The 25,565-nt window shown below is 42.1% G+C and overlaps 1 protein-coding gene across 4 annotated transcripts in view; it reads left to right on the top strand.

Annotated features, from left to right (window-relative positions):
* The first annotated feature begins 2,040 nt into the window (after positions 1-2,040).
* The window catches only part of ABCC5 (ATP binding cassette subfamily C member 5), a 51,480-nt gene continuing 27,955 nt past the window's right edge, over positions 2,041-25,565 (top strand). The window contains exons 1-7 of one of the 4 annotated variants that reach the window (XM_072867598.1): positions 2,041-2,146; positions 3,559-3,733; positions 18,387-18,544; positions 18,781-18,936; positions 20,205-20,352; positions 25,020-25,253; positions 25,366-25,539. In XM_072867598.1, coding sequence (XP_072723699.1) covers positions 3,605-3,733; positions 18,387-18,544; positions 18,781-18,936; positions 20,205-20,352; positions 25,020-25,253; positions 25,366-25,539 — 999 coding nt within the window. In that variant the 5' untranslated portion in view covers positions 2,041-2,146; positions 3,559-3,604. Of the gene's footprint in view, positions 2,190-3,558; positions 3,734-18,383; positions 18,545-18,780; positions 18,937-20,204; positions 20,353-20,422; positions 24,556-25,019; positions 25,254-25,365; positions 25,540-25,565 lie in introns of those variants that run through there. The other 3 variants (XM_072867596.1, XM_072867597.1, XM_072867599.1) reach the window with 3 other exon arrangements.

Below are 25,565 nucleotides of genomic sequence, written 5' to 3'. Positions count from 1 at the left end.
CCTAAAATACAATACAAGTGATTCACCTTGAAGCTTTAACACAGTTTATTTCTCTCCATCATTCATACTTTGTCCTTTCTGTTTATGCTGTTTAACTACGTCACTCAGTAATTGCACAGCTATTTACCCCTACACTCCAGCGTGTTTGATGCAGCCTGTTTAATGACTGGCTTCTGTCTTAAAATCCACCCTTTGCTGGGACGTAGCATTTATAAAGCATAAAGTGCACCTTGCAGCTTCTTCCCCAATAAAATCTCAGCCAAACCAATCTGAAATCACACAGTTGTGAGTTCTGGGGAACAGACTGTGGGAAAATGGAGCAGCCACATGTGCTCTCGGCTGCTTTGCCATGGGAAGGGCTCTGCTTCTGTGCGTCTGTCTGTCAATTCTTCTGTCCCAAAATATTAAAGCACCTGCAATGGAGCTGATTCTCATTATTGTCAGAAATGGAGTTGGAGCTCCGCAGGACATGTTACCATATGTGTCAGGGAGCTCTGAAGGGATTCTCTGGTACCTTAAGGGTGTCCTTGAATCGTTGCTTTGCATGGTGACACCTTTTACTTGTACTGCTGGCCTGTGGACTTTGAAGGAATATTCAGGATCCAGTTTTACTTCCAGATTCCCACCTCTCCTCTTTACCTGAGTTTATTTCAGCTTTTCTATCAAATTGACTCTCTCAAACATTCCTGACAGGAGAGCAAGGACTGCGGTGCAAACAGGCGCTTGTTATATAAACCACTTAAATGAGACATCAGCCAAATTTGGCTGGTGGAAAGATGTCAGATGAGGACAGGGTATTTAAACACAGTAGGGGAGAAGCTACAGCTCAGGATTTGTTAAGGATATTTACAGCCCTTTGTGAGAGGAAATGCAGCTGTGTCCATCTCCTCCTTCACTGACTTCCCCGAGGCAGGGGCTGGATACCCTGTGTCACACTACTGGGGGAGCGGGGCCGTTGCTGCCCCTCAGCCACTGCCACACAGGGATGCACAGCTGCAGTTTCCCTCTGCCCTGCTCCATCCCTTTCGGTGGGCAAAGCTTGACTGGGAAAGCCCTGGGACAAGCTTCCCTTCAGAGTGGCACAGCGGGGGCTTTCCTTGCCTCCCCCATGTCCTGCTCCAAGCCTGGCTTGCTGCACAGAGTGTCGCAAGGCTTGCGGCCGTGGCCGAGGGGTGACACAGCTGCTGCACACAGAAGCCAACACTCCAGCCCCGGCTGTGGTGAAGGTTAAGCCCCAGATAAGGGCACAGTCGCACTTTCCCCGGCCGAAAGGCTGTAAATAACCCGCAGCAAGTGACAGGCTGCTGCAAACCACCAACCGGCAGAGCAGCCGGGTGCAACCGAGGCTGAAGCCAGAGACGCCGCTCCTCCTGCTCTGGCCGCCAGCCCCTACCGCTCCGGCCGCCGCCGCTCCGCCTCTGCAAACCAGGCAGCGCCCTGCGGCAGCTCCCGCTACCGGGAGCCGCGCCGCGGCAGTGCCTGCGGCGGGACGTGGGGGGGAACCGAGATGACCCTCGGTCTCCCCACAGCTCGGCTGTGGTCCCTCTGTCCCGCGGCTTTGCGTGCTGCTGTCCGAGCAGAGAGCGGGGTCCTTCCTCCCACCCCACCTTCGCTCGGGGCGGGCGGCTACGCCCCGTGCTCCCCGCCCTGCGCGGGGGGCACGGTACGGCGCTGCCCTGCATTGCACCGCGTTGCGTTGTGCTCCGTTGCGATGCGTTGCACCGCATTGCATTTGCATTGCAGCGCGCTGCATCGCACGGCTGCCGCGCCGCGCGCGCTGCCCCGGGGCGCGCGCCCCATCCCGGCGGCTCGCGCCGGCCGGCGGCGAACGTTCCAGACCCCCCACGCTGCGGCAGGAGCGGCGGGAAGGGAGTGGGCAGGGCACGGCTGGGAGGCGTGGCCAAACGGAGGTGGCCCGCGCGGGACCTTCTGGGAAACGCAGTTCCCAGGCCGCCAGCCCGTGGGCGGCCGCGGCGGAGGCGAGGACTACATTTCCCGTGGGGCGCCACGAAGGAACGGCCGCCGCAGCCCCCGCCCTCCTCCCCGCGCAGGCGCATTGGGGGCGCCGGAACCGCTATAAGGGATGTTGTTTGGCTTTGCGGCCGCTGAGTGGAGAAGCCGCAGCGGGGCTAGTCGCCGGGTGGAGGTGAGCGGGGCCGCCCCGCCCGTGACCGGGGGCGGGTGCTGAGGTGAGGGTGGGGAGCGACCCTTTGTGTGGGTGAGGGGGCCGCCGCGCGGCTGAGAAGGCGGCTTTGCCGCCCCCGCCCCCTTTCCTGTGAGGAGGCCGGTCGAGCAGCCCCCCCTCCCTTCACCCCCCCGTGAAGAGGGCTGCTCTGTGCCCCCTCTCGCCGGCAGCTCGGGGCCGTCGCTGTCCGTCCCGCCCTGGCCGGAGTGGGGGGATCTGTCCCTGAGCGGGGAGGGCCTCTCTTGTTTACACCGGTGACACGGAGAGGCGGGGGGGGGAATAGGGGAGGGGTCCCTTGGGTCCCTTGGCGGGTGGCAGGTCGGGGGAGGCTGGCTCGCATCCCTCTTGCAGGAGGGATGGAGAGCCAGCAGGGTGCAGCAGCCCCGGGACCTGCTGCTCTGCAGCATCCTCGCCCGGCGCTGGTACGTACGGCCCCGGGGGTGGGGGAGCAGCACCGAGCTGTGCAGGGTGGGGGGCGGCCGGTGAGCCGGGGTTGGCTGCTGGAGAGTAGCTGGAGGGCTGCGTTGGAGGGGACTTGTGTCAGCGGATGAGGGAAGGAGGCTGTTTCTGCAGGCGGCGGAGAGGTGGCAGCCCAGTGCACCAAGCCAAACCTGCTGATGCAGATTCTGACTAATATAGCTTAATTGGGCTTCTTCTATCGTGTTAGTTTAAGGCAAGTGACAATGCAATAAAGCAGTTATAAAACAAAGCCTTGCAGTGGGACGTGATTTTGTTTTTGGGACTATGCTTCTACTTCTGACCTTACAGTGCAATTTGATAGGTTGAGGGAAAACCTGCAGCACTGAAGATGTGTCTCCTTCCTGTGCATATTCATACTTAACGATAGCTCAAGCCTATGGAGTAAGTGAATAATGCTATAGAGAAGGAATATATTTTTCTCTAGAGTGTGTGTGTAATGACTAATTTTATCATGTGATATCTCTAGAGAGATCAGTTTTGCAAAACTTTGTACTGGTAAGTTGTTGGGTATGTGCAGCTTCAGACACTAACAAAAGATTTCAGGGATTTGATCTTCCAAGTCAAGTTTCTCAAGGTTTCAACTAAATAGTGTAGTTATTACTTTAATCTGTCAGATTGCATAATTGTATTTCAGAGTTTCAAGGGAGGAAGTATGACAGTACTCTAGTGCATTGAGAGTCATTGTACTATTTGGTTACCTCAGGGTATGTTTAAACTAGTTCAGGAGAAGTTAGTCTTCTGTGTGTTTCCAAAGTCACATTATTACAGTCCTGTTGTAATAAAACTTTTACAACTGCTTTCTGATTTTTATTTTAAAAATAAACTTAGATGACTAAAAGGAATTGGTGTGTTGGGCATAGCATATAATGAAGTGGAATTGAATTATTTTTCAGATATTTGAGGTGAAAATACACGTGTAAACCCTGGCGTTTACAGAAGATGAAAGACATCGACATAGGAAAAGAGTACATTATACCCAGTCCTGGGTATAGAAGTGTGAGGGAGAGAGCCAACTCGGTGCAGCATGAAGAGCAGGAAGGGTCAAAATTTCAGCATGCTAAACATAAGGTCAGTTTATTTTTTCATTGTTTGTGTTGCAGTCTGTGCTTATTAAATTACATGCAGCAGCAACCTTTTTGCTGTGCCAGCTCTATATAGATTCACTGCATTGAAGGTCAATAATGAATGTTCCCTTTTGTTTGGAAGAGGTCATTCCAAGGGGTACTGTAGCTGTCTTAGTAACAAGTCTGAGCACTTATTAAGTATTTTTCACTTTTAAATGTGGCTTTTTAGTAACATTTGAACAAAATAGACTTTTTTCTAGTATTCAGATCTTGATGTGAATCCAGGAAATGTTTTAAGCTTTTGTACTTAAGAGAATCATTACAACCAAGTAAGAACAGTGAAGAGCTCAGCACAAATCATGTACTATTCAGTGTTGGCAGCTGAAAAAACTCTTAATCATGCCATGTTTTTCTCAAGGATTAATTTTCTGAACCAGATGTCTAGCTTACTCTAGTAGCAAAACTTACTTTTTTCCCTCAAGATGGAAGTAACCTGTATTGAATACTGTTTCTTGTGCATCTGTGTATTTAACATGGTGAGGTGCAGTCATAATTACCTCTAGTTTAATTTGAGAGCTGGGTCTTGAAATAGCCGCTGGCACAATGTCATTGTTCTGAGCTTCTAGTTTTTAGGGCTTGTTCTCACTGAAAAGAGTGCCCATACCAAGTGCTATAGGGCAAAAAATGCTTGGATAAACGGAAACACCCACACTGGTGAAAGATATGGTCCGAAACTAATAACCTGTGCAAGTTGAAAAAGATTAAAAATACTAGCTGCTCTGAATGCTAGCATTGAAATATTTTCTTGTGTGTCCTGTTCTTAACCTTTCCTAAAATACTAATGTAGCACTTTCTGAAGCCAAACAAGGTTAATACTGCCTATGTCTGATTTTTTGTAATGACAAGGAGCTTGCAAATGTGTTGCTGGGCATTCCACATAGATTGCCTGTGACAGCCCTGGTGTGAGAGGGTTGGAAATGGGGGAACTCTCCTTATTTGTATGGAGAAATTGTGAAGACTGTTTCTTAAAGGCGTAAGTCTTGCTGTGTTATACTAGACACAGATATGATGTACTTCAGATAAGGCTTACCTTGTTTCACTGGGGCTTAAAGGGTTTTGCCAGGTGTTTATGGGCTAACAGTGCTGCACTGCTGTTTTTTGAGATTGGAGTGATCTGCTCTGCAGCAGGCTGAGTGCAGTTTGCACTTGCAGGCCCTGCAGCTCCTAGTGTCCCTACAGGCTCTATGACTCAGCAGACTACTGCTGACAGTGTTCAGAGGAAGGTAGAGTGTCTGATTGCATTAAAGCAGGCACTGATGCAGAACTAAGAGTCCTCTGGAGTCACAGTGCAGCTTCTTAATGGCACTTATTATGTCGATGTCATGGGCTTGCCATCCACTGTACACCATCCAGTAGCAAATCTGCTCTGTCACATTACTGGTGACAACAGTGATGCCATTGGCAGACAGCTTTGTTTGCTGACCAGTGGCAGTGGAGTTAAGCAGTAACCATAGCATGTTATCTCTGCCTGTTGGTCTGCATCATCTAATCGTGTTGATGCTTGGTTTAACTATTGAGGACAAAATCCCGATTTTACCTCTAAACCTTTTAAATGAATGAAATCAATCAAACCAGCATATTTGTTTTTTCTGAAGGCTGAAAGTAAGCTAAGTCCTGCACATCTGTACAGTGTGGCATTAAAATTTCTAACTTTGAGGCAGCTTCAGGTCAGCTTAACTCTGTTGCTGTAGTCTTGTTTACCCTTCTACCTCTACCATTTGATTTGCTGCCTATGACTACAGGGTAGTAGACCCAGATAACTGATTGCAAAATGGGGATTCTGTAGAATTTGTCATTATTGATGCAAGAAAATGGCTTTACCCCAGTTCTTACCTAGAACTTTATCTGTTTTGGTTTTGTTAGGTTCATTCCTCTACTCAACTTATCTTGCTAATGGAATTGTCTAGTTCTGACAGATGGGTACTGTGATACTTGATTTGCTTAGTTACCTTGTTCAGTATGCCGGGGTTGAGTTAATTTTTAGCTCAAACATTGGTACCTTTGTTGTTTTGCTAGCCTTATAGCTTGGATGTATACAATCCATAAACACAAACAGCTCTGAATTTGTTGCTGCATGTCAGTGAGATTAAATCCTGTTTACTTGCAAAATCCTGAGGTTAAATAAAAGGAGCTGTATTCATAACACCTTATCTAAGTTACATGTTCATGTTTGTGTGTACCAAGCTTCTTCCTTTCTAGTTGAAACAAGCTCTGGTTTCAGCAGCATTCTTGGCCTCATCACTTGTTGGGATGCTTTATACCTTTGGAAATGGAGATAAGCAAAGACTTCTCTTTCATAAGGTTGAGCTTTGCCTGTTTGGTCAAGCACTTTCTCTCTGCCTGTAACAAAAGGGAGAAGCTGTAGCTCAGCTGTTAAGAAAATGGGGCTTCAAGGGAAGAGAAGGGACTGTGTCCTTCACTACTTTATCCTTCAAGAAACCTGGGATTGGGTCAGATGCCTAAGCTGGCTTATTGGGCACATATTGGCACAGCTGGTGACAGAACACAACGAAGGGCTGGTGTGATAAGGAAGGGTAGGACCACAGCAGTTCAGATAGAGGTGTTAAGCTGTAGTGGAACTCTTGTCACTTGGATCAGTGCCATCAATAGAGGTTTTGGGACTCAAATTTCTTGTAGAAAACCTAGCTCAGGATTTGAACTAGCTTGACCAGAAAATGACAAAGCTGTAAGCATGATCTGTATTGCAAGTAACAAGCTGCAAGCAGATTAAGGATGTTATTTCACCACTAACTTCAGATCTTTGTGGAATGCAGGTTTGGGACTGTTTTGCAGCAGACTTATACTGCATGAGGTAGACTTCTTGCTAACATGTTGCATAGGTGCCTCATACCTTGTAGAGTGAGGTAGAACTGCATAGTTCCACTTGAGGAAGATACAGGAACATGCTGCCTCTGGTAGTCAAGGACCACTAGTTAATGGCCAGTGGCAGTGACCACTTCTGGCAGGGCTACAGGTACATTTGGCTGATCAATAACATGACTCATTGGTTTTCCTGTTGCCTGTATTGCTGCATTTTTATGCATCCTTCTTAACTTGAAGTGGGCAAGACTAGTTGATTGCCTGATCAATATCTTTACAGGTGAAAGACCTTTTTTACTACTGAGCCAAGGTCCCAGAGTCTTTTTGTATTTCTCTCTCTTCTTTGCCTTGCATAAAGGCTGTATTCAACTTTGCTCTTTCTGTCCTGAAACCTCCATACTGGTGTTCAGGTTTCCTGCTGAAAGGATGCTGTAATGGGTGTTCATGACAATAATGAAAAAGAACTTGCAATTCTTTCCTTAGAAGCTTAAAGACTGTTTGGTCACAGCCTGAAAGATCACTTCTTTGAAAGACAGGAGCTTTTCAAATAGGCTTCCTGGAATCATAATTGAAATCATGCTGCAATATAAATAGGTCTAATCCAACATTTCCTGGTGCTTAATGGGAATGTTGCTATAGAAATTTGGACCTCTCAAATAGGCACTCTGGGACTGAAATTCAAGAAACAATTTTTATTCAGCTTGTGAATGCATATATTCACCTCATGAATAAGTTTCTGCAGTGTGTCCTTATAACAATTGATTTTTAAGTCTTTGTTGGAGACCTTAATGTAGCTTACAAAACAGGGTATTAATTACATGTTCCCAATGCATAATACCATACTAATTGGGCTTATTGTATGTGGGGACATGGCTCTTCTGAATGATGATAACTTCAAGGTGCATTTGCTGCCCAGCACTGTAGTCAGTAGCCTTTATCTGTAAGCTGTTACATTCCCTTAATTTTTATTCACTGGTATGTTTTTGAAATATTGATTTATACTTACACCTTTAGAACTTTTTGTTCTTGGGATGCTTGTGTGCCCTTCAGGTTGTATCTGAAGTAATTGTATTTAGTTTTTCTCATGGAAGCAGTGTGTCTTGAGGAGGAGGGCAGATCTGATTGTGTCCCTGAAACACACTGTAAAATACAGATGAGGAAGATAAATAATTTGTTCTCAAAGTGGTTTTGGAATAGGCCTTTCTCAAATGTAGACTTCATGTTTATTTGATGGAACAGCAAGTGAGTCTTTTGCTTCCCTACCCCATTATGTTTGGAACAACAGACAATATAGAAGCAGCTTGTTCTCATGATACACAATGCTTGTGAGAACTCAATTCTTGAAATTCTAGTCCCTAAGTTAGCAATGCTAGGGCACTAATTTACAAATTGTACTCCAAGCTGTAATTGGTTCTGACTGGAATGTAGTGTTCAGGATTAGGTTCTTGTTGCTGAAGCATAATGACTGCATCTACACCATCTCCTCAAGTACACATTGCTGCATTTGAAGACACTGGGCAGTGTGGTACTATAGAGATTTCTTTAAATGTGCAGGAAAAACGTGTTGCTAACTTTAGCTATCAGAAGCCCTACTAATCCTCCTGTCCTCACCTTGATCTCTTATTTTTCAGGTTTGTCTCTGACAGCTTTTGCCAAAGACAGCAGAGAATGTGATCAGAACTTGCTGAAGTTGATGTAAATCCTTCAAGCACTGATAGCTTTGAAGTGATTTATCACTGTCTGACTGTCCAACAGTCAGATCAACTCTGCCTCTCAAACTCTCTGGAGCATCTGAAGTGTCTGAACCAACTGTGCTGAACATGATCAAAAATAGGAATGTGAATGTAACCTGGGTACTAGTGCCTTGGCACTCTGTGCTCAAAGCAGGCCTTCTAGACAGCTTAACTATAAGCTTTTAGTTGTAGCTGAAGCTGCTGGATGTCTCTGCACTTTTCCAGAAGATTTCATATTTTCATAACCAGGTGAACACAGAACTTTAGGAATCACAGCCCAAGTAGGCTGTTGTGGGCTGTAGGTGTACTGAATTGGTCTCTACACAGAAAGATATTGCTATATGGCTGGCTCAGATTACAGCTAGGTGCTGCAGCAGTTTGAGCTAATGCCAGTGCTTGCTGCATGAGAAGGTGAAACTGCAGTTGACTACTTGATCAAGATAAGTAGCAAAGTGCTAAATTCATTTTAATTGCCACCTAGCTGAGCATCTCATTGGCGTTTGGCTGTGCTAGGAGAGATGTGCAAGAGTAGAAATCTGGATGTGTGTGTTCATGTATTTCTTAAATGTGTAACTGCTGCCATCATGCTCTGTATGGCTACACTTAGCAGCTTGAGGATCTCTTGTCTATTAATAACAGACTACACACAAGTGCTGTCTTAGATACCTTATTTTCTCAGATCATAGCTGCATAGAATGTGAGGGAATACTTAATTTAGGTAGTGTTGCCATAAAACCTGTTGAACTGAGACAGGTGCAGGTATATAACAAGAAATCTGAATTCTTAAAATTTCAACCTAGAACTAGAATTTCAGCTTTTGCAGTGCAATACATTTGTGTATTCTGCAGAGTCTGACTGCAAGGAGATACTTATTTCCTGGGGCTGTTACAATAAAATTGGAAACTAATGCTATTAAACTTTGTTTGTATTGTCACTTAACTCTTCTGCAAAGTAGGAAGGAAAATGGTGTCTGTCCAGTGATCCTTGGAAGCCTTATATAAAAGGCTATGCTAGGTGAGGCATGCTCCTCTATGGATCCTGCTTTGATGTGTTCTTCCCCTGCTGTAAACAAACTGCTGCAGTGTGAGGGCACTGATGCAAGGTGTAGGCATGATATATTCTAAAATGAACCAATTTGTACTGACCAACAGGCAGTGGATCCGATCTGTTACAGTATCTGTAACATCGTCTCTGAAGGCTGGAAATCTAATGCTGTAGTTGAGCAGCTGAAGTAGTAAGGAGTTTAGGTAACTTGATGACCAGACCAGTTCTGTGGACAGTGCCCATAAGAGGTGCTGCATAACCTTATTCTTAGTTGGTAGAGTTTTAACTGAACACTATATGGTATATACTGTCATAGGAACAGAGCATGATGCAGTGTCTACAACTCTGGTACAACTTGTGTGGTATCTGAACACATGCAGTATGGTGGATAGAAACATTGTGCTAATAAACCTCTGAAATTGGGGGGTTGGGGAATTTCTGTTTCAGAGCAATGGTTTTCCTACAGTTCATTATTCTAGAGCATTTCTAATGGGTGAGCATTGGCAAGCTGAAGTGCCTGTAGGCTGTGGGCCTTGGACAAAGAGAAGCCATTACTGGTACAGGCAGATGACTTCTGGGGAAAAAGCAGCCACCATAATGTGTCATGCTGAGAGGAGGGAGGTTGCAGGAAGGAGAAGGTAAATGGAGCCAAGCTCTTAAATATAAAGGAATGTTAGAAATTAGGAACACATAAGCCCCCATGCTGAAGGAGGTGAAGGTGAACAACGCATGAAACTGTAGGATAGCATCCCTCAAACCCAGTTTCAGTGACTTACTGCCCTGACAGTGCCTAGAGTATCTGTGAGTGTACCCTTGTTAAAAGCTGTAGAGAATCTTCCTGTTGTAAATTTGATGGTACTCAACCTTTCTAACCATTGCACAGGAAGGGAAGGAAGGAAGATGGAAACTCTTTTGCCTTCCTTAGTGCTTCGACTTTGGTTTACTATTATGCCTTCTACAGATGTTTAAGGGGTAAGTATACAGTGCAGCTCTATCAGGAGCATGTAAAATGCTCTCAAGTTCAATTTTGAGCTGTTGTTCTGCTGATTCTTTCAGAAACTTGTCTGAAGATCCTCAGTGTGATCAGCAGAGCTGAAACTCAGGGATAAGTTTACATAATGAACTTAAGAAGGCAAATCTAGACAAGTGAAGTGCCTACATACTGAAGGCATGTCTTTCTCTACATGTTAACTATTTTTACTTTTTCAAGTCAAATGAAAGCAAAACTTTAAAATCTGTTTTGTCAGTAGTTCTGTCATCTTTGAAAACTTTCAACACAATTAGACTATGTGCAGAAGCAAACATTCATGTTACTTTCTAAAGATGTATTAGTTTCATGATATACCCAAAGAACTGAATGTATTACTCTGGTTAGAATAATAGTCTGTCAAGTTGTGTTTCTGTTTGAACTTCTGCTACTAAAGTACTCACTCGACACCAGATCCTTGACTTGGTTGTAGGGGAATGTTTTATGATGATTCTCTAACCACTCTGAGGATGTGATGTCTCTACCTTGTCTTCTGTGTATGTATGTGCATATTACCAGCTGAGAAAGGAGCATATCTATCAGCCAGTCATGTATCAAAAGTTTACCTGAAACTTGGAGGGGGGTTAACTGTATCTGAGAAGCCTTACACTTAGTAATAGGAGGAGCAAAAAGGTGAAATCCTTCACTGGGCAGAGACATTCTCTAGAGGAATGCTGGTGTTATGGCTAATTCATGGCTTCCAATGAAACTCAGCTGCCTTCTTTAGTGCACTAGCCATCTTTTCTGTAAGTCTTAGCCACATGAGAGAACCTCAGATCTGGCCACTTGCCAGTATTGTCTTTGACTACTGTTGGTTGCTCTTCCTTTGTCCAAAGCAGACTTGTAAATCAGCCTGCCCATGACCAAAAGTGTAAAGAGCAGATTAACTGTCAGCGAAGGAAAGCTTGTAGTATCTTTTCCATTGTAGTGTTCCCTATTAGTGCTGGAGACATTCTGCCCTGTGGCTGTCCCAAACTCAGTGTACAGTTATAAGAGTTCCCAGAAGGACTTAATGGACCTATCCCAAACTACTGGAGAAATTAACTTGAAATGAGTCAAAACTCACTTATATGCAGGGATTTTTGATACCATAAGACACTGAGATGCTTGTTAGTTTTTGAACATTCATATCCTAGTGCTAAGGAATAGTCAGTTGTGGTCTGAACTGCATACTGTGAACAGGCTGTTCCACAAACAAAATCTGTATTTCAGTCCTTTTTGAGGACTAAGGTTAAAGAATTTCAAAGTCAACATGTTTGGAGCCCTGAGGTGTTTATTTGAGTTTACTAGTTCATTTGCCACTTGAGTGGGGTGCCCCTTGCTTTTGGAAGCATGTGTTGGTATAGGAAGGCGAGTTGAATAAAAGGCTCTTGTATTAGGCTCAGTAAATGCTGTGGTGTCAAGGCTTCTGCTGTTACTCACTGGTGGTTCCACTGCACAGAAGTTTGAGTTTAAAGACTCCCTGGATACTCCTGGTGGTGTTCTAAATTGACCTGTGTAGCTTCTGTTGTGACCTAGCTTAGGCATGGCCTGAGTAAAGGGTATTACTGGAAGAGCACCTCCAGCATATGGCAGTCTGTCTGCATGTGGTTCAGGATAGTAGAGCTTACATGAGCAAGGCAGGAGCCAAATCCTCAGCTTGTGCTAGTTTGATCTGCTTAGTGAGGAATTAGTTTCCCAGCTTTGTGGTCAGAGCACAGGTAGGGTGCTAATTCTGTAGGGCAACTTATAGTTGAGGCTGATCATTATTTCCAGTTCCACAGGAGTCTGCTATTACTGTACTGTTAGCATGCATGAACTATGTAGCTCCAGTGCTGGATGATCAGTGTAGAAACTCAGCTCTGAATGAATCCTACATCCTTTGATTACAAGATCATGAATACTAGTTTTAATGCAAAACAAAAGACATGCATTCATGTATAGCAGAAGCCTAAGCAGGTGCACAGCTGCTAATCAGATACATACACAGCAGTCACTGTTGCAAAATCCTAAAATGAACACTACATGCCAAACTCTGCATTTCTTGGATTGCAGGAGTAAGTGGTGGATTTGCCAGGGAAGAGTTTAGAACATCTCACCTCAATGCTAATGCTTGCCAGAATTCAAGGACAAGGTCAAATAAGCAATGTTCCTGGAAGAAACTGATATACCTGTACTCACAAGGAGTCTATGTGCATCAAGTAAAAGTGCTCAATATATGCGATTAAAATATTCAGGCTCATCACAAACATACATACCCTGATCTTGTTTGGCTACAGAGCCCTGATATTGGTGCAAAGCACTACTGGGAGACTTCTGCTCTAATCTGAGGATGCATAAACTCGGACTAGCTTTCAAACCATGACTTAAATGCTAATTCAACTTCTGCTAATCCTAGCCCAGAAGAGCAACTGCAGAGGTTTTGTGTAATGAAGTCATATGTAACTGTGTTAGAATGAATGACTGGACTTCAAGCTCTTGAATCTCTGAACTCTTCTGAAGCAAGTCAGAGCATGCTTCTGAACAGCTAATTATCTTTTCACTTAGGAGAAATATGGCACAGCTGCACTTACACCTGCATTTGGATATATGATTGGTGCTACAGCACAGCAACACAGCACAAAGAGGTGTTCTTCCCTGTAGCAGAAGCTGAGAAGGCAGCAGAGACATGGGCTTTCATTTAGACTCCACTTGTCAGGAGGTGGAAGAAAATGGAGGCTCTAACTTGTTGACTTGGTTCATTGTAGCAGTCCTGGAAGGACTGTAGCAGTCCTGGAAGCAGACACCGTAATTTCTAGGTGTCTGAAGCTATCTGGTGGTCTCATCTTGGTGCTGTGTGAATTCAGCTGTGCTGTCTGTACTTTGCAGTCAATGTATGGAGGTGTCTAAAGGATCAATGCCTCCTTCCTCACACCCATTGCCTGTGATCTAGCCCAGTGCCTGCTCCTTGCTGTCTCTCCTTCAGGGAGACAGCTGGTATGGCTGGATGATACACCAAACTAGCCTTAATAAGGCTCATGTTCTAATTAGGCAGGGTATTATAAAGCATTCTAGCTACACAGTGGGCTGGGAGTCTAATGCTGTAAATCCCCCTATTAATACTTTTGTAGGTTGTGTACTGCATCAAATCCAGTGAAAGGAGAAGAGGAAAATTGCCTTAGTGGAATATAAAGTTCATAGAGCACTTGCTGCTTCACCAAGCAATGGCAGCTTTGACAATGTTTGGACCAGCAAACCTACTTAATTTTTAGATGCTCCTGGGTTTGGTGACTTCCAGAAGTCTGGACAACAGTGCTTTAGGGGTTGCCTGTGCAACCTGCAAAGCAGTGTGTGAAACCCCTAACTACTTTCAAGTGGGGTTATGCTTGGAAAGACTCGGAGGAATTTCTGGGAAGAAGGATGTAATTATGATTTCAGAGTATCTCTTCCTAGACTCTTGTTTTATTTTGGTTTAGTTATCCTTAAGCTAACTAGAACAGTTGATCCTATTCTTCCTCAGCCCATACAAACTAATAACTAATCTTGTTCTGAAACACCAGTCCTTTAATGAAGTCTCTTAAATATTTTAAAATTGCTGTTCATCCTGGTGTTGTAATATGTAGAATGCTTTAAGCACTGAGCAGAACTGGTGATCGTATAATTCTCCTTCTCCCTATACGTCCACCTAGTCCTGAGCTCTGAGCTGTTTTCCCATTTGCCTCTCCTTACTGGGAAGTTGAACAAAGGAGTGAGGTGGCCTGCTGAGCTCTGCCTTCTAAATGCAAGAGGTGGGAGCTCCTGTTCTGCAGCACTGCCATCTGAGTTCTTTACTACTTAAAACAATTTTAACTTCATGTAATTGTAAATCAAACACAGTAGCTTTTGTATTCTGTATCAGCTGCAAGTATTAATAAAAGAAGCCTTTATATGTCTGCTCTAGTTTCTTGTCAGGTAGCAGTAGGACCAGAAGAGATGCATCTTCTTCCCTGCAGTGGTCTGAACCCTGGAAGACAATGGTTGTTTGGTGTGTGGGGTTTCGGTCATATGTTGACTGCATACACATCAAATCCTTTCTCTGCAAGACAAGTAAGGGATGGAAAAATCTGTTTTGCTTGGCCTCCAGGCTTGTCTGGTTTTGCTATTATCATCTGATGTTACAGTTGTCAAACCAATAAATTGCTACCTTCTCTGTTAAATATGAGATTGCCTGTGTGAAAAGCTAGGATCTCAGTGTTTTTTTTTTCCTTCCCATATACAACACAGCTGCCTCCTTTCTTTTCACCTACTCGCCATCATCAGAGATAAATGCCCATGTTGGCTGCTTAGCAGGTTGTCAGAAATATCCTCCTATTTCATATATTTGAGTTTGCTTGCCTTTCTGTGTAATGTTCCTGATGCCCCTCTGGCTTCCTACAGAACTTCTGTCTTGCTTACCTCTGACATCATGTGTATTTGACAGCTTTGTAGCCTGGCTCCTGAATTGTCTGTATTTTCATGGCCTTCTCACATGACCTTGGTATGTGGATTGTGGATTTGGTACTGCTGTCTCTAATCTAATGAGCAAATCTTTTTCCTTGTCCTTAACCTATTTTCCTCACCTCACCCAGACTTTCTCTCCTGACGTGTCTTGAGCCAACCATGTTGTCTTTCTGGCTCTCGCATTACCTTATGTGCTTACCATTGCTATGACCAATTTGTTGGACAGGGAAATCATGGTAACAAGTGCTGGTAGGGTTTTGTTGTGCTCTCAAGATGCAGAAATTCAGAGGGGCAGATGTGCTCTGTGGTAGCAGCACCAGCCATGCTTCTTTTTCTCTGCCTGTCTGTGAGTAGCTGTGGAGGTAAAAGAACAAGACAAGATCATGTATGCACTCAGTACTCTCCATACTCTCAGGGATTTCCCTCAGGATTAAAAGTTTAACTGTTTTCTTCATCTGTTAATTTTCCCAGTCATCTGTTGAATTGTATCAGCCTGCACCCAGGTGTGCCACAGCTTCATGAAAGGTGGAGGGCAGAAGCATTACCCTCTGTTAGGAGCTGCCCATGGCTTCAGAAACTTTTTTTGGAATTCACTAGCTATAAATAAGATGCTGTGTAAATGATTGCTGTTGCCCTCTGTCATGCATTTAATAAGCCATGATATGCTTATCCTATGTGAGTTTAATTCTCCCATTTTTAGTCCATTTATGCATTTGAACTTTACAGCATCCTATGACAGAGAATTCTAAATTTAAGTATGCCTTGTGTGAAAAACATTAATTTCACTGAGTGTCCCCAGTTCTTTTGCTGTAAGAACAGTTTGTTGTAAGATCATTCCCTAGTTATCATCTTCATGCCGTTCATGACTTTATGGACCTCTCAAATACGTGTACCTTATATTTATTCCTTTTTTCTATCTGAGAAGTCTTAAATTTATGCTTGTGTGGAAGCTGTTCCAATCCCAACTGTTATCATTGCTCGCAATAAAGTAATTTTAAGTATAATACCCATTTTGAACTGAAGTGATAGGGGACTGACTCTGGTATTCAAAAAGGAGGCAAACCCTAGTTTTTTTAAGTGGTATGGTAATGTTTCCTGCTTTATTCTTTGTGTCTTTTGTAGCAATTCTTCATTGTCTTTTGGCCTTTTTGATGATGCTGAGTAGTGAGCTGCTGTTTTTCAATAAATGTTTGAATGATTCCCCTCCCTCTGGTTAGTGATATCTGATTTAGGCTTGTTTTATTTCTGTGAGCATTTCTTTAGAGTTATTAACACAGTGTTGTATCACCTGGTTGATTGTTTCTATTGGCATATTAATAAGTTGCTGAATTAGAAAAAGTGCTGTCTGATTTCTATTTGATAGTGCAGCCATGATTTATTAGACGTTTCTTTCAAGCAGTGCTGGAGCCTGTTACATCACATTGCTAATGACTTCTTCATGGTTTTAGTTCCAAGAAAACTGTACATGCATGCAGCCAATCAGGATGTTGCAGTTGATGAACACCTGAAAAAATAATAGGGATTCAGAAACCTAAATTAATAGTGTTGGAGTTGTTGCTAGATTTTGTACTTCAGTCTTTTACTCTAGAAATGCATTGTAGAACTGCTTAGGAGTCTCATTTCTTCCTGATAAACTCTATGCTTTGAAGATTTTCTAACGTGACACAGAACTGTATGGTCTTTCTTAGAATCTTAATTGCGCAGTAGTGTGATGCATTTGGTTCTTGATAGTTGTACATGTGGGATTTTGACAGCCTTGCCAAGATGGAGATGAGCAATGTTCTCGACTAGGGGTTTGCGCTTATACTTGCCTGTATGGCAAGACGTTAGGGCAAGGCCTTTCAAAGGCAGTGCCCCCTAGTCTTTTATCAATGCATCTTTTCCATCTTTGCTGAGAGAATTCTGTTGAGCAGCTCTGGAGAGTTTGATTATTTTTCACAGTGTGTATTTAAGAACATTATCTTTGGACTGCCTAAAAATACAGTGTTTTGCAATTGTGCTTTCTTATTAAAAAGCTATTCTTGTTTGTAAGTGCTGAAAAACTTTTTATGCTGACAAACACAGTGTTTTTGGTTTTGGAAAACTTTTTAAAATGTTCTTTTGCTTTCTTATTACTTTGCTATCTTCTTTTGTAACCATAGCTTTAGGTTTAGTGAATAAGTTTTTGAGATCAGGACCATGGATTGTTGACAACCTGCTTAGGCACTATTTAAGTACTTTGGTTAAATAAATAAAGGACAGATTTATGCTAAAATAAATCTGTTCTTGTCCTTCACATGAGTGGAAGCTAGATGTCTTAATGTGCTACAAGCTTACATGTTAATGTAGTACAGACTAAGTCTCTCATAAATGGTGGCATTTCTGACAAAAATTACGTCATGCGAAGTGACGAACCAAGTGCTTGCTATAGATATACATTTAGTGCTTTGCAGATACTGGTTTTTTAGGAGGCTACAAGGCACTTACAGTTGCTGTTTTCAAAGAAATAAAATAACTTTGCTCTGGGAAGGCAACTAATAAGGGTAAACATAGTATCTCTGTGAGACAGCCAGGAAGATTTTTACCTCAGAGCTGAGTTTTTTCCACAAAGTAGCTCCATTTAAAAAAAATTAGAAAACAAACAGGTAACATGGCACTGCAATAAATGGTCCAGTAAGTCAGCAGAACCAGTAGTGAGCCCTCTGTGAGTATAGATAGCAAGCTAATCCCCTCAGATAGTTTTGCCACATTTAGCTTCTGATCAAAAGGTTTGTTTGAACTCTGCAACATTTTGACTACTCCATATCATTGCTGTTTCCTTTCTCCTCTTAGATTAGCATTTAGGTCTGCCTTTCACTAGGGCTGTGGGAAAACTCCCCTGAGATAAGACTTGCCTTTTAAGTGGTTGTTAATAAAGTTGCTGAGCCATTGAAAAGAGTGGCTGGGAGCAGAGAAAATTGTAATCTTTCTTTGCTTTAGTTTAGGGAAAAAGAGAAAAAGCAGGAAACATGATGAAAGAAAGTACAATTCTGCTTCATGCATATTTGTTTTTCGATCTAATCCAAGATATTTTTGAAGAAGGGACTTTAGTAGTATTCTGGAAATAATTTGAATTTTCTGTGGATAAGAATATCTAAATTACACTAAGAGGGTGTAAATTCATCAAGAATGTATGTCTTAATTTCACTGCATAAGCCAATCATTGATTTCCTGAACTGATGTCAAAGGTACTTGATTTTGTAATATTTCTCTATTGTATTTACTGTGGCAGGATGCAAGATTAGTCTGGTCTATCCATTTATCTTTCGAATGCACAGGCACAATACTGGTGTTAATTTATGTTTTACAAATGCAGCAATCTAATGCAGATCTAGAATTTGTGCTTTCCATGTCTTTGCTGCCAGGCTGAAGCCTGTCCTCTAAGACACTTAAATGATAGTGATTGTTGTTGCGTAATAATTTACAGAAGAAAGAGGTGCAAAGTTGCTGGAGTCTGGAGTCATGGACTTTAAACATAGTTTTGAACTCTGACTCTGCTGTCTTTCTTGTAAAAGCAGATTGAATGCCAGGATGCCTTGGAAGCAGCTGCTCGGGCAGAGGGCCTGCCACTGGACACCTCCGTGCATTCCCAGCTGAGAATGCTGGACGAAGAGCATCATAAGGGCAAATACCACCATGGCCTGAATGTGCTGAAACCCATACGGACTACTTCCAAGTAAGTCTTTAGGTTACAAAAGAACTGATACAGCATTTGCTTTTCAAACCGGTCAGAAAGCAGGATTGCAGCTGTAGGTCTGCTGACTAATACTGAAAACATCAGAATTTGTTTAGCAAGTATGACTGGCATGGGCCATTTGGTACTCAGTACTTTCAATGAGAGGAGGCTTTGTTTTTCTCAGGGATTTACAATTCTGTTTCCTTTTTCATTTGTTTGTGATTTTTTTCTTTTAGACACCAGCACCCTGTTGATAATGCTGGGCTTTTCTCCTGCATGACCTTCTCCTGGCTCACTCCTTTGGCCCACAGAGCGTACAAGAAAGGGGAATTGTTTATGGATGATGTATGGTCTTTATCAAGGCATGAGTCTTCAGATGTCAATTGTAGAAGGTAGAGACATCTTGTTTCCTTTTTTTTTATACGTTAGTTCACAGGCAATGATATAGTATTGCCCTAGAAAAGCAGCACTGATATTTTGTTCTGCCTTTCTCAGAATAGTGGAATTTAGTTTTATCCTTCATAGACCACTTCCTCCTGCTGCACTGTTCCTGTACTCTTGCTGATTTCAGTGGACTTAGAGGATTCTGCCTCCAGGAGTGTTTTGCAATTGTTTTTCTGATTTCGCATGTCTTTATTTTTTATTAAAACGAAGTTCTTTCTCAAGACTACATTGTCTCACAAATGGAGTTCATTACCTGGTGTGCAACACCCAATAGGCACACAGAGCCGAGATATCAGTTTATTTCAAGTTTTGTGCAAAACCGGGTGCTAGGTGGTAGCTCCACAAAGCTAGCATGCTGCTCTTTCATGCAGGTACAATATTTATACAGTCTAGTTATACATATGCATAAGTAATTACGCAAAGTATATTTTCTTGTCTTACTTTTAAAGCTACAGTACTACTTTAATATTCTGCACATGCCCAAAGGTGAGGGGTCTCTGCTTGGGCCAGGGTCTCCAGCTCAAGGGGTGTGATTTTTAGTATTATAATGAGGATAGTTCGTGTAAAGGTGCTGCTTATCACAATTCTACTAGTAGCTTCAGATTGTTCCCAAAACATATCGATTAGCTTACATATTTCTCCAGGATGCGTTTCACTCCCAAGGACAATAATTTTTGACTAGACGTTCCATGTTCCAGTGTGAATCCCCCTTATCAACTTTACATAAGTCCCGGCCTTCCACCAGCTCCTGATTGACTACACTGAAAAAAATCTTGTGCTAAAATAATGAACAGTAATACTGACAGTAGCAAGGTGATTTGCTTGAATATGGGTCAGATCTTGTGATCAGGCTAACCTTTTATGGCTAATGAGAATTTTTCTCAGGTTTTGACTCCACAACTCTTCCATCAGATTAGCAAGGAAAGACTGTGACAAATCAGTATATTACGATTGCCGAAGAGGCTCCAGGCAAAAGCAAAAAGCATTGTGTTTTTCACCCCTCTCTTCTGTAGAAGTAACACAACATAGATATTTCAAGATGCAGATATTTCTCTTTACCTCACAGAATGTACCATGTATTTATTTCTCTTGATATCTAGTAATTTTTGTTGCTCTGGGCTAGGAAGTGCTTGGAATTTTCACAAAGAAGTACCAATGAGATTATACCTTCTCTCATGGTGAAAAATTTATAACACAAGGCTTCTGTTTTAATTAGGCTGGAGAGGTTGTGGCAGGAAGAACTGAAAGAAAGTGGACCCGATGATGCTTCTCTCCGGAGGGTTGTGTGGATTTTCTGCCGCACCAGGCTCATCATTTCCATAGTGTGTCTGATGATCACGCAGCTCGCGGGTTTTAGTGGACCAGTAAGTAATATCCATCCTTTTTTTAACAACCCCAGAGGGCTCCATCTCATGGCCAACTGTAAAATCTGAAGGTTTCATTGCAGAATCACTTAAATATTTTGACTAGCTAGAAATTTTGGGGCAAAATTCCAGAGTGATTCAAGAATCCAAGATAGGTTTCCTACAGCTGGTGAATCAGTTGCTGAATACTGAGGCAAGTTCTTGGAGAAGGGAGGGGGAGTTTAGGTATCTTGGAGGAAATGCACACTCGGTTTTTCTCTTTGATTTTGAGTATAGTTTAAAGTTCTTCCTTAACTGGTATGTGGTCTTTTTGCATAAAATTCTTATGTGCAGGTCTCTTAATTGTTTTCTTTTTCTTTTTGCAATTCTGTAAATTTATCTTGGAATAAAATTCAGTCTGATAAAACAATAATATTAGATTATCGGCATTAATAGCACAGTCTTCAAGAAGTGGAACGAAACAATTTTATTAGAGCACTACTTAAAAACTAATGTGAGCAGGTCTCAAGAAATCTGTGGGTATAGTCTTTACTGATCCTACAGAGAATGGTCAGACAGGTTTCATGTAGAAGTGTTAGAGTACGTTACTGCCTCTAGGAACTGCTGCTGTTTGTTGCTATGGGTCATAATGAAGATAACAACATATGGGACTTGACATTCACACCATTTTTTGTCACCTGTTTGTTGCACGTGCTGTGCAGATTTACAGTTGAAATTTTGACTAAATTTATTCTCTACACATTTCCCTTGAGGAGTAGGAGCAGTATTACTGCTAGTAGTACACGTTTCAGTGTGCTGGTAAGCTGAAGGTTCATTTCTTGGGTAAGTACACTTGGGTGCAGTGCACTGTTAGGTGAAATGTCTTTTTAAAATGTTTTCCTGCTTTTAAATGTCTTATCAAAATGACGTTCTGCTTTTTAAGCCTTTTTAAAGTTTGCCTTGTTTCATGTAATATGAATAAAAATAAATGTTTCTGTGGTATTGTTTTCTTGGTAATAATTTATAGTAGCTTGTATTATAAAATATACGAACATACTTTGGTAATTAACAATAAATCATGATTAAGGTTTTAACAGCACTAGCTTTCCCCAAGAAGAGCTTCTGTCATTGTTTCACTACAGGCTTTAGAAGCTGCTTTTATCTTTAGCAAAGAACTTGCAGCAGGGTTGCCCCTAATTTCTGTAGTGTAATTTTCTCAATTTGTCTCAGCCAAATTGCTGAATGAGAGCAAGTGGGAGGGGAAGGAGGAAAACAAACCAACTTGACTAGGCTGGGGGCTACTGCTGCAATTGATGCTCGATTTGGGTAATTTAAAATTATCTATAGACATTTGCCCATTTACAGGCAACCTTATTCATTTCTCTGAATAAGGAACAATTCCCTTTTGGTTCCATCATTTGGCATGAAAAATAAGTCTTTACCATCCCTCCTCCCTGTTTTTAAAAATGGCATGCCTTGTAGATATGCCTATGCTGTCTCCTCAGAAGTATCAGTGCTTTCTTGTATTGTTACACCCTTTCAGTCACCTGAAGGTGAAAAGGGAGATCAGGAAAAGCACTTGACTTGACCTCACGTATTGGTGAAAATTATAAAAATGGAGTTAAACACTATATTAAACTTCAAAATTTTTAATTGAATGTCTGTGACCTTGAAATGCCAGCCAACACCTGTGGCTTTGCTGATGAGCATTGTGATGGTTATAACTGGAAAGGAGTTACCGCAGACTTCCTGTGTGGGTTTTTTTTGACGTCCGATAGATCCTTCAAGGGTCTTCCTTTTTTTATTTTGATAAATTCTGCATCTGGCACAGTATCCAAAACCCATAACCTTGTGAGACAGCTGCATGTGTCAGAGTGCCTTGTAATAACCATCAGAATGTACTAGTATAGGTGAGATACTATTTATCTCCAGTGAATATCTGCTGCCATTTGATCAGCTACCAAAACTTTCAAGTTCAAGTTGAGGAGCAAAGAAGTTTTTTGATAACTAAACATAATCAGTTTAACTCCAGGTCTGAACAATGTACCTGTTTGAAACTGTTCAGAGCTATTCTTCCTGTTTGGGAGATGGGGAAACTTGCTATCTTAGTGGAGTACAGCTTGACAGTTTGGTCAGTTATTGGAGGGGGGAGTGGTAAGCTATTGGAGGTAAGTTTCCCGGTTTCCCAGTTGGCTCCAGTTGCAGCCTGCCCCGTGCTGTCGCACGCTGGCTGCAGCAGGGACGCCGGCACTGCAGTGGGACCAGTGACAGAAGCTGTTCTTTAGAATTTTCAGGATGGCTGTTTTCTGCGTCAGAATGAGACAGTCCTGCTGGGCAGAGCCAACGCCAAGAGCAAAGGTAAGGTAATGTTTATTCAATGGGAATGCTTAAGACAGCCAAGCAGCTAGTACCAACTACTACGGTAATAGTCACAGGAGTTCCTTTTTCCCCATTAGCTTGAGTTTTAGTTTTTGTACTGTAACTTTCTTGTTCTGTGGATACCTTTATGCTGGATTCTTGTCACTAAACTAGTTTGAATTCAAATAGTATGTGTTCAGATGTAAATGTTAATTCTGTGTGACTTTTTCCCCTCCCTTTTCAAAATTCTTTAATCTGCTGTTTCCTCTTTTCTTTCTTCCGGGAAAAAAAAATGGGGGTATAATGTAAGCTGGTCTCTATTTCATCACGGGAGATGCTGAATCTATAAAATAGTGCTGAAAAATTGCACTAAAAAGTTTTGGGAGGAATGAGACCCCAGGAAACATCTGCTATCTTTATACATCCTCTCTTGGAGACTTTCAGCAATGCTGTGATGTGCGAGAAAATGCTTGCAGTCTGCGACCATGCTGAGTTACAGCTCATGAGGAAAAAGGGGGATTTTCACCCCAATTGCTCAGTGACTCAGTTGCATATGTTGGATTGAATACTGGAAAAAGAAGTCAGTAATCTCCTTAGTAACTGCAAACCAACTGTATGCAGTTGTGGTCCAAACAGTCGATGTTAAACTAAATCCAAGTAAGGAGAAAGTTGGAATGCAATAGATCTGTGAATCTGAGCTCCTCACATTTGTTCAGGGATCGATATGTAAATTTTCTCAGTGGCCATTCTAGAACCTGATGGACATCTGGCTTTAATTTACACCTGTGAAAAAGAAAGAGCAAAATTATTTACAGCATGTTTCCTTGGTTCTGACGTGCAGAATTATTTTCCTCAGAACAGATGAATTTGATCTCCATTTTTTTCTGTTATTTGGTGCTGGGCTATAGCTATCAATACCTTTGCTGAAGTAGTTGGGTTTTGTTTTTTCCCCTCTCTCTTCAAACTATACAGAACTCTTATTTGCAAAACCTGGTTTAGCCAAGAGGACTTCAACGGACTATGATGTGAAGGCTTCTCAAATATTTTCTTTGGTCTCAGATTTTTTTGGTTGCTTTTTATTGTGGGCAAAGGTAATTCTCTGCTCTGTATTAGCATATCAAAAGCACCAGTATCTTAAAGCATCATTTATTGAAAAGCTCTCTAGGAAATCTTGTGCTGTCTGTGAAGCCTTACTGTAGGATACTTTTTAAACCAGATTTCAGAATTTGTGCAGCCTCAGAAGCCTCCTCTGTTGGCACCTGCAAGTTTGACTTCTTTTGGACTTCATGAACAAATACTGTTCTGTTTTTGTATCTTTATAATTTTGTGTGTAGTTTCAAATCTAGTTTATGTTAGAGGCTGAGACTGACTGTTAGATATTAGCCCTTTATAATTATCCTGTATGTGCAGATTGTATGTTTATACAATGCTCTACCTGTTGTACAGTGTTTTGAGATGTTACCATTTAAGATGGCACTTTATTTCAAATAAAAGCCTATTGTTTCGCAGTCAATAGTATTTAATATTGCTGGTGATTGTGAGTTGTATGATGTTATATTGTGCCGTTGGACCACAAAGAGCTGGAGGTGGGAATTGATGGTTCTGGGGGCTGTCCTTTTTCTGCAGGTGATGTTTGAAATGTGATTCCTGAGGTAAAGTGTTTATGTTTTTGGGGGGAGAGGGTATGGGGAGGGATCAAATGGTTAATTTTTGGTCTTTTTTTTTTTCTCCCCTATCCCCAATGATTTGTGGTATTGCGTACCTTGTGCTTTCTGCTTGTTTTTTTCTTTACTATTAAACTGCTGATGTTTATTTCCAGGAATGTTTTGCAAATGTCCTTCTCACTCTTCCCCTCTACAACTGTAGGTACATTGTTCCTTTTTATCAAATAAGCACGTTTGAAGCAAACCAAAGATAAAATAAAAAAGGTCTTAATGTCACGTAAAGGAATGTTTCTTAATGTGCGCAGATGTATAAGTAGTGACTATATTTTAAAACTCTTCTATATGATAATGCATTGCTTTCAGCTAACTGACAGATTTATGTTAAGTTAGAAGACACGGAGGATTAGAAGCGTGCTGCGAGGAATGTGGTTCCAAATTAAACTCTCTTTACTTACTAAATTTGACTCAGTGCTTGGCTCTCAGCAGGGCTTTGTGTTACAGTACTTCTTGTATTGACACCTTTTACTTCTAGAAAGAAGATGCTTTCTATTTCAAACGGCTCTTTTAAAAGCAAAGTAGCCTACTTATTTCTAACTTAACATAAAGTTGTTGCATGGTCTTCTGGGATGATGGGGTGTTCATGCAAGCTTGCATTTCTTCCTGTAGGCGTTCGTTGTGAAACATCTTTTGGAGTATACCCAACAGAGTGAGTCCAACCTGCAGTACAGCTTGTTTTTAGTTTTTGGCATCTTTATGACGGAAGTAGTGCGATCTTGGTCCCTTGCACTAACCTGGGCTTTGAATTACCGCACGGGGGTTAGACTGCGTGGAGCTATCTTGACAATGGCGTTTAAGAAAATTCTTAAGCTGAAGAACATCAAGGAGAAGTCTCTTGGAGAGGTAAGTTGCAGCATCATTTTGGAAACTGCAGTGTGAAAAGGGATATGCAATATATTCCTTTGAGAATGAGCTGTGCCTTAAATCTAAATAATCTGTTATGTGTATTTTTCAGCTCATAAATGTATGTTCCAGTGATGGTCAAAGGATGTTTGAAGCTGCAGCAGTTGGCAGTTTGTTGGCTGGGGGCCCTATTGTGGCCATCTTAGGAATGGTTTATAATGTGATTATTCTGGGTCCAACAGGCTTCTTGGGCTCTGCTGTCTTCATTCTTTTCTACCCAGCAATGGTGAGTTGGAAAGAGTTCAGACTTGC

This window comes from Ciconia boyciana, chromosome 7 (genome assembly GCF_034638445.1).
Source record: "Ciconia boyciana chromosome 7, ASM3463844v1, whole genome shotgun sequence".
NCBI classification, from domain to species: Eukaryota; Metazoa; Chordata; class Aves; order Ciconiiformes; family Ciconiidae; genus Ciconia; species Ciconia boyciana.
This window is presented reverse-complemented; position numbering and strand designations above follow the sequence as displayed.